At 34.5% G+C, this 9,459-nt stretch overlaps 1 protein-coding gene across 1 annotated transcript in view; it reads right to left on the bottom strand.

Annotated features, from left to right (window-relative positions):
- The window catches only part of PDHX (pyruvate dehydrogenase complex component X), a 59,206-nt gene that overhangs the window by 34,132 nt on the left and 15,615 nt on the right, over positions 1 to 9,459 (bottom strand). Inside the window, exon 3 of the mRNA XM_011356814.2 lies at positions 2,752 to 2,852. Coding sequence (XP_011355116.1) covers positions 2,752 to 2,852 — 101 coding nt within the window. The remainder of the gene's footprint in view (positions 1 to 2,751; positions 2,853 to 9,459) is intronic.

Here is a 9,459-nt window from a genome sequence, read left to right as displayed (position 1 = left end):
ATTCAAATAACCTTCTTTTTTTTCCGAAATGCTGCATAAATTAGTCAAAGAAACTATTTTTGGTGTGAATATTTATATTTTCTAAGCTTACAATCCTAGCTGCTACATCATATATTTATATTTAGTCATAAAGGCACAGAAATTTTAGCCTTTCATTCGTATTTCCTCCAAGGAAATATTTTCAACAATGTTGTTTTACATGGCCGTTAATATTATAGATGACAAGTAAAGGCAGTTTGACAAATTAGAATGTAAAAAATAAAGTGTAAGTGACTAGTTAAAAGGGAAAGGGGATTTTCTAGTATGATATATGAATAAAAACTGTGTATAGATCTACATCTAATTAGAGCATAACATTTCAAAGTGTAGTCTTTGGATAGAATATACAAAGGAAGGTATTATATCCGTGCTCAAAGCAGAGGTGAGCTGGAGTTTCAGAATGAAAAACACATCAACAAGGGACTATGTACAGCTTATCTGTACAAATCAAACTACAGAGGCATGAATGAAGATTTATTGTCTCCTCACAAAAAAGCAATACAAATTATTACACAAACATACAGAAAGACATGGGATCCAATGGTCACTAAAAGCTGACTGAATACATTATAATAATGGGAATAGCAACATTTATTGACACCTGGTGGGTAATAAGTCTTGTAATGAGTGTATATGTATCATTTCACTTAATCTCCACTACTACCCCATGAGGTAGGTATTATCATCTCCATTTTACCAGGAAGAAAAAGGCAAAGAGAAGTTAAAGAATTTGTCGATTATTACATAATGAATAACAGGCAGAACTTATTAGCTATGTGAATCAAGCAGTGTGACACCAGACCTATAATGTTAGCTGCTACAACATACTATTAAATCATTTTATTAAATCATTTTATTATTAAGAAACAAACATGCACTGTCAGTGAATATACCCTATTCAGGCTTTACGCATTTTAATTTACTTACTTTTCACATAAATTCCATTTAAAAAATAATATGGCTATTATAGAAAAATTTTAAATACAAGAAAAATGAAGAAGGAAGATCTTTTGGTTCCACTCCCCAAAGACACTCAACATTTTTCAAACGTTTTATTCTAATCTTGTCTATACATATGTTTTCCCTTGAAGTCTTAAAAGATTGTAATCACTATCTATACACAATTTTAAAAGCATTTTTCCAAAATTTTTTGAATTTTTATTACTGTATTAATTTTTACTAATGTAACATATATAAAGAAATCACATTTTTTTGTAGGAATAATTTTTAATGGCTATACGATAGTGCATATTTTCTTCTGTTATTTAAGTAACCTCTCTTATATTGCTAGACATTATGGCTGAAGGGCTGTACTAACTTTAGCTCCTAATAAAATCACTAGAATATCCAAGTTTCAGCTCCGTATTTTTAATTAGTTATAAAGACTGCTCAGAGAAGGGCACTCAGAATGACTTTGAGATGTCCTAAATTAAATTACAGAAGGCCAGAGGGTGGAAGGAAGAGACAAGAAAGGTTAATCAGTTAACACTACCAGGCAAAACCAACAAAAGACTCTTTGCATTCCTGAATGTATGTCAAAACTCTGAATTAACCTTTAGTTGGCTATTTCCACAATTATGGGAGAACAGCCAGGCAGTCATTCACCAGGCACCTCCTCTTCTTGCTTATGCTTGAACTTTCAGGACTCTGCCCACAATCAAACCCAAGGTGCAAACACTTCTTCCTCAACTGGCCTGCTTCGCACCTTCTCCACACACTTTATCTATAGCCAATGCAAATTCTTTCAAAACGACTATAGCTTTCTTCCCTAAACTGTTTGCATAAGAGCCTTTCATCTCCAAGATGGCTGACATGTTTGTTATCTTCTCACCTAGACCTTCTCATCAGACTTCATTCCCCTGGACCCAATCTCTTCTCAGGTTAGCATTTGGCTCTATAAACCTTTTTTTTTTTTTTTTTAATAAAAGCTCTGAGCTGGGAAAGTTTTTGTTGAACAACTGCATATATTTAAATTTAGATCTAAAAAGAAATGACTGGTCTCACTAGATTCGCAGGCATATTTTCCATAAAAATGCTCATAGCACAGAAAATAACACTACTAACACACACAACTGTCAACTATATTCAAGTATGTGAAATATTCTATACACATATCTTTTTACATAAATATATTTTAAATGATTATAAAAATGTCCAAATTGTATGGATGAGCAAGGCCTGAACCAGGCCACTGAGTGTGGCTACGAAACCTACAGACAAGACCGCACAGAACAACTTAATAGTCTTGTTTGGGGACGAGCTGAACAGATAACTACACACTTCCAGTCCTGGGAGTCCTGGGGATCAATGAAGACAGGATTTCTTATTTTCATGCAATTAGAGTAAAACATACCTTCTTTTGGATTCTACCAACTTTAAAACTATAAAACTGCTAGCTCTAAGCTTTAACCTATTGTTTAATAGCCTTCTCTCATCTCTCAGGCCAGAGTGCTTCCGTTCTGCACTACGGAATCCAAAATACTAAATATCATTGTTAAGGTTAGAATAGTTCCATGTGGTTGATCATCACTGGCTATTATTTATTAGTACTTAACACTAACATATTTTAAATATCTGAATTTAAAATGTCTTATATACCAGATAATACAACACTATAAATAAATCGGTAAAAGTAAAAGGTAAATTTATTTCAAGAAACTTTACATTTAAGAAATCTTCATCCTGTTGAAAAAAATCAAAATAAAAACTTACCACTATTTTGGCCAAGATGCCATCATCACTTGCATCTAAGGTAACCACAGCTTTGTCGGTCTCTATTTCGCATAAGGCATCTCCAGCACTCACAGCTTCACCTACAAAACAAGACTAGGTTTGTTTTGCTTTCTAAAATATGAATATTAGTATGAGGGCTGGTGTGTGTATATGTGTGTAAAACATGAATAATAAATACCAAAATATTCAATAGCTATTTCTGGGCTGCAGAATTACAACTCTCATTGTGTATGTGTTTGCATGTGTGAATATATATATGCTTTGTTGTATTTTCCAAAAGCTCTATAATGGACCTAAATTACAACTGTTATAATAAAAAAGGAGTTAAAAGATTATTGAGCAAATATTAAAAATGAAATCACATTTTAGAGACAACAACAATGAATGCATATCCTCCTCTGAACAAATCAATTCCAGACCCCACATTCCTTTCTTTTTAATAAACTTTGACTATTAGTCCATGAAAAATTTTACAAGTAATAGAAATTCTGGGTTAACACTGTAGGTTGAGTTCAGAAAACCTGTTGGTGTCACAGAGCATAAATGAATAAAGCATAATAAGTAAAAAGAGAGATAATCAAAGATACAACTGAGGTCAATAAGAAACATTTCTGTGCAACAGAAATAGTACTGAAACTCAAAAATGTTGAGCAGGACCCGACTGCTGGTTTCTAGATCTAGAAGCAGGTTGAGGGGGCAGGGGATGGGAGGAAAGGGAAGGTAAAGTATCTCGGTTTCTTCTGGAGTAAAGGGAATCAAAAGTGACCTTATGAAGCCAGGAGACTCAAATGAGATTCTCAACTTAAAGCTAGGGCTGGGTCAGGGTTCCTCTACTCATAATAGGAGGCTGAAAAAACACGCACTCAATGCCTACTAACTAGAACTGTGGCTCTAATAAGAACTGTGAGTCTAAGAGAGAGGGAACAAAAACAGTGCCTCAATACTAGGAACAGAGCCAAGCCACTCTCTGGCTCCTTTACTGCATCTGCTAATATCACCAAGAGAAACAGCAAAATCTCTGACTGGGGAGTGGAGGAGGGAGAGAGTAAGGGATTAGGTGGGAAGGCACTGAAACACAAACAAAAACCTTCCACTAAAAAGTAAATTACAAAACAAAGTTCTAAAACATGTGAAGAAAACCACAAAATCAATAATTGCAACAGAAATTCATTTCAGATGTAATTCATTTAGTGCAACATGCCAAAGATTTTTAAATAAGTATTTTGAGGATGTTCAGAAATATAAATTAAAGTAAAAAATCCATCAGAAGACAAGAGATAGAAAAAACCAATAATGTACTGAAATAAAACAAAATAATATCACGTGGAAAAAAACTAATTGGAAATCTTGGAAATAAAAAATACAGTCAGTGAAACGTAAAGAAACAATCAATGGGATATATTCTAGATGGATATAGTGACGTGAACTGATAGCATTTAGGAACTACCTGTAACTTAATATAGGAAGACAAAAAGATAAAAAACAGAAAAGAGGAGTCATACAGATGGAGGCTGTAACATTTATCTAATGGGCTTTCGGGGAAGAGACTGGGAATGGTGAAGAAACAATACATGAAATTGAAAAGATAACTGCTGAAAATTTCCCAGAACTGAAAAGAGATATATACCCTCAAAATAAAAAGAGTTCCGAATGAGTTTAGAATAATGGCTATCTATAGTACATTGACTAGCAGGGGGCACAAAGGCCCTTGTAAATTGCTGGAAATATTCTATATCTAGGTGGTGGTAACCTGGATATATGCCTATGTAAAAATTAATTGATCTTACCCTTTGTACAAGTATATACCTTGATTAAAAAAAAATTAAACAGAAAAAAAAAGTATCAGACTGTATAAATATGAATCCACACTAGATACACTATAGAGAAACTGCATACTATCAACAATAAAAACACAATTATAAAAGCTATCAGAGGAAAAAAACAGATTACCTCAAGGGAATGACAGACTGAGAGCACACTTTTCAGCAGCTGTAATAGAGGTCAGAAGACAATGAAGTAATATCTTCAAAACACTGAGGAAAAATAACTGTCTAAAATGTTATATGTAGCCAAACTATCATTTAAGAATGAAGGAAAAGTATTCTTTAGACATATGAAGGCTAAAAAAATTTACTATATATTGATGAGTTATTATAAAATGCAGTTCCTCAAGAAGAGTGGACACAGGCTATCCATGAGCTACAAGAAACAAGTTAGCACAGAAACTGATAAAAATGTTTAAGTATGAATCACTTATGAGGTCATTTCTGGGTGTTTAAATAGGTGTGAAACTCAAACTCTAAAAAAGAATAAAATGAACAAGGGAATGTTTATGTGATAGGTAAAGAAGGCTAAGAAATTTGACATAAACAGGAGAAAAAAATACTGAATAACTCTAGACTTTATTGGCAAAATTTAATTAAATATGTGTCTTATAAACTTAATGGTATACACTAAAAAATATAAAAAGAAATAAAATCTACAGTAATAAAAAAAAAGCTGAAGAAACCGAAAATAAAAACTATCATCCTATTTAAGGAAGACATATGAAATGAAAAAAAATAAATAAATAAAGAAAACAGAAATAAAAATTGTAGAAATAGGTCCAAATCTATCAATAATTCTAATACATAAAAATGAATTAAAACCACTATGAAAAGCAGAGATTATCAAAATGAATTAAACATAAAATCTCGGTAAGTGTGGCTTAAAACAAAAACAATAAAAAACAAGGGACAGAAAAAAAGATGCAACATACAGATACACCCTCTCATATACACATAGGCACACTTGACAAAAGAACATAAAGGAAAATCTAAAACACTAAGATAACAAACATGCTCTGAAAATTCACTGTACAGAAACTACTTCGTTGTATACTAAGATTTTCACACAGATGGTTGTAGTATTGTATATCTTTAGTTAAAACAGTTCAGAACCACCAATATACACTGTTTTAATGGAATAAACAAACTTATCCATTAGATGATATCTAGTGAGCACCAAAAAAGGTGCTTGGTTTAACTCCAAAGAGATTTTTCTATTGAACAAATATTTATTAAAAATGCATTAAGGCACTGAGAATACAGAAGTTGGGGAGGGGGGAAGTTAAGATTTCTGACCTAAGAAGCTTGCTTACTTTCTAGTGACAAATTAATTGAAAATTGCAGTAGGATTAAGTGAAGTCAGGATGCTACGGGAAATTCAGAAGGGGCATCTAATTCAGTTTTGGGAAGGCAAAAGAAGGCTTCCTAAGAATAAATGATATCTAATCTGAGCTGAAAAGATGATGAGGAAACAACGAAGTAAAGGGGCAGCAACCCAGGCAGAAGGCACAACATGCCCAAAGGCCTGGGTGCAAAAGGAAAAGGAAACTCTGGAGTTCTGGCTAATAGTACCTGAGAGACCGGATGAGATTAGGATAGTGAGGTAAGCAGGAATCAGACCAAAAAGCACCCTTGTATGTCAAAGGGAGAAAGTTACAGTGCCAGATTACATAATCTTACATACTTCTTTATATGACAGATGATTTAGTAGTTAAAATAGATTGTATTTCAAAGGGGAAATAAATCACACACCCTTATATGTTTTTGCTGTAACCATGGAAAAAAAAAACAATTCAACTCGGCAACCTAGCAATCAAATATTTGTAGACACCTAGAAAAGAAATTCTGGCCATAGGAAAACAGAAAATGATGTTTTATCATCTGCACTCACCTATTTCAAATTCCAAACATCCTTTACAAAACACCTACCAGTTCTATTTCAGCCAAAGATCAACCTAGATGATTTTGTTCCTATTCCTAAATTCCTGTAGTAGTTGTAATTTACTTACAATGAATCAGAAATTGCATTATAAGATGTTAAAACTAGGTTAAAATTAGGTTTTCCTCTATTTACAAGACTATGAGTTTCTTCACAATAGGAACGGGACATACCTTAAGAGTTTTATATTCTACCTCATTTTCTCGGATTCTGGCTAGTACCCCATACATAATGAGTTGGAGATTAAAACACTTCAGAAAAAAAATTGCAATTTTACACAACCTCATTTCCTCATAAGGTATTCATCAAACTGCCCTTTATCTTTCTTTTGGCTCTAACATTTGGTTGGTAGTATGTTTCTAACATTTAACAACTTACGTAGCCTATTTCTTTTTTATTTTATTTATATGTACATCTATTCACCTAACATAGATGTATTTATTACCTATATAAGAATGACACAAGGGGGCAGGGGAGGGAAGAGAGGAAGGAAGAGGAATGGAAGGGAGAGGGGAGAGAGCGGAAAGAGGGAGAGGGGAAAGAGGGAAGGGGGGCGGAGAGAAAGAAAGGGAGAGGGAGAAAAGGAGAGACACAGGTAAGGATCTATCTATTGTGTGGTGAACTTTCCCAAGGCAACAGCCACGTTTAAAACATCGTATTATTATATAAGGATATATCACCTCTAATTTATCATGAAACTCGGATTCTATCTATCAATTAATCAAACAATATAAATGCCAAAAGAAAATTCTGAGACTAAATATTGAGTCATGAAGATTCTAAATATACTGTTTCAGCCTTGATCAACAATTTAGCACTATAATTTAGAAAAGCTGCAAGGCAGAGTAGTTACAGGGAACTCTCCCAACTCAGACACAGGTTTGAGTCCAAGCTCTGACAATTACTGGTAATCTTGACCAAGTTACTTAATCTCTGGCTTTCAAGAAGGTTTTGAATGTGCAGCTATATTAACAACAACAACAACAACAACAAATGGAACTGGAAATGTAGGTTAACTCTTTACATACATCTTCAGATAACACTTTACAGTATCTTTAGATAAAAATGTTAGTATGTTACTAATTAAGAACCAAGACTCATTCTAGCTCCCTATTCCATACTGTTATTTCAAACAGGCCATTCCACAAATATTAATGTACAAGGCATTACACTAAAGACTGACTATAAATATAGCAAGATATGGTTCTGTCAGTAACAAGTTCATAGTCTAGAGAAGATAACTGAGAAGCTAGGACAGAGCTTCGTGGTCGGTGTGACGTGACAGATGGCTCCTCAGCTGCCACGCAGATGGCTGGCTGGCTGGCTGGCTGGTTGTAGAAAGAGATGGTACCTTGCAGGGTCCCTGTGCCATCTCCCCATGGTGCAGACGAGGTGGAGCGGGCCTGGAGCGAGAGTGCGGGCCCCAGGAGGGGCCAGAGCAGAGGCCCGCCCGGGGGCCGCTCCCCAGCACCGAAGCCAGCATCATCATTCTGTTCCTTTGTCCCGATGGGCAGCTGCCAGAGCTGAGGACTGGAATATACAGAGGTTTCCCTTTCCCTTTTGAAATTCTGGGGATGAAGTATAGTCTTGATGAAACACAGCTGATGGAAATGTTTATGTTATTAACTAAACACATCCTGTGGCTTTCACAAAATAATTTTGTTCTGCCAAAATATTAAGAATGAAAGTCTTCATTTAAAAGGTGTGTATATTGGCAGCAGTAAGACCTTATCTGTAAGACCAAGTAAATCTACTTTAATGTTCATTAAAGAAAAAAAAAAATCTCTTTTTAGAGCTATGTTGAACCATAATGACAACCATGATTAGAGACAAAAATAATTCAATTGTTTTCTTGACAAATAAGTATTAGCTGCCCCTCTATGAATGATATTGCATAAGATACTATGGTAAAAAATAACAAGACAGACCTGCTACAAGAAGTTCCTAATCTGATTGAGGAAGAGTACGAACAAGCAGCAATGCCAAGTCCATCCAGTCAGTGCCTAGAGCAGTGTGGGAAGATAGAGGTGGAGCTCCTAGTCACAGTTTGCCAACTCTTTTCATTTTATCACATGTGAAAAAAAGGATATTATTTGCATGGCCCAAGACCCCAGGTAACTTGGCTCCTAGGCCATCTGAAGTTCTGCCCTGAGAGCTGAAGGTATGAGGAACAGTTTGAGAAGGAGACTGTAAGTACTCGAAGATGTAGCGAGTGGTTACTATATTAGACAGTGCAGAAAGGACATTTCCATAACCACAGAAAGTTCCACTGAATAATACTATAATCTAGAATTCCACTCACCAATTCCAAATTCTGAAATAAGAGAAATACTAACAATAAATGTAAAAAAGCATAACGATGGAATAGAATGCTATTTATCAATAAAAAATAAATAAACTGCTAGTACATGCTATGACATGGAAAAATCTCACAAACATGCTAAATGACAGAAGCCAATCACAAAAGACTATATATTATATGATTCTATTTATATGAAATGTCCAGAAAAGGCAAAATTTTAGAGACAAAAAGCAGATCACAGTTGCTTAGGGCTAGTTATGAGAGAAGAAAGTGACTGCAACCAGGCAGCAAGTATCGTTCTGGGTGACAGAAATATTCTAAAACTGGATTGTGGAGATGGTTGCATAACACTGCATTTACTAAAAGTCACTGAAATGTGCACTTAAAATAGGTAAATGTTATATAAATTACACTTCAATCAATCTGTTAAAATAGTAGTATACTGAAAAACATGTTATTTGTAAAATGGCCATTTCAAAAATTTTCCGTTTTAGCACCACAAACATGTCTACAAATCCCCCAAAATAACAGAAACCAAAGCCTCTTCTACAGTAGATGCCAGAGACCCATATAACTTTCTAGTGGCACCTAGTGATAACACTTCAAACAGTGATAAACTT

Source organism: Pteropus vampyrus, unplaced genomic scaffold, assembly GCF_000151845.1.
Source record: "Pteropus vampyrus isolate Shadow unplaced genomic scaffold, Pvam_2.0 Scaffold31, whole genome shotgun sequence".
In the NCBI taxonomy this organism is placed as follows: domain Eukaryota; kingdom Metazoa; phylum Chordata; class Mammalia; order Chiroptera; family Pteropodidae; genus Pteropus; species Pteropus vampyrus.
The sequence above is the reverse complement of the archived record's forward strand: the minus strand, read 5'-3'. Positions and strand labels throughout refer to the sequence as shown.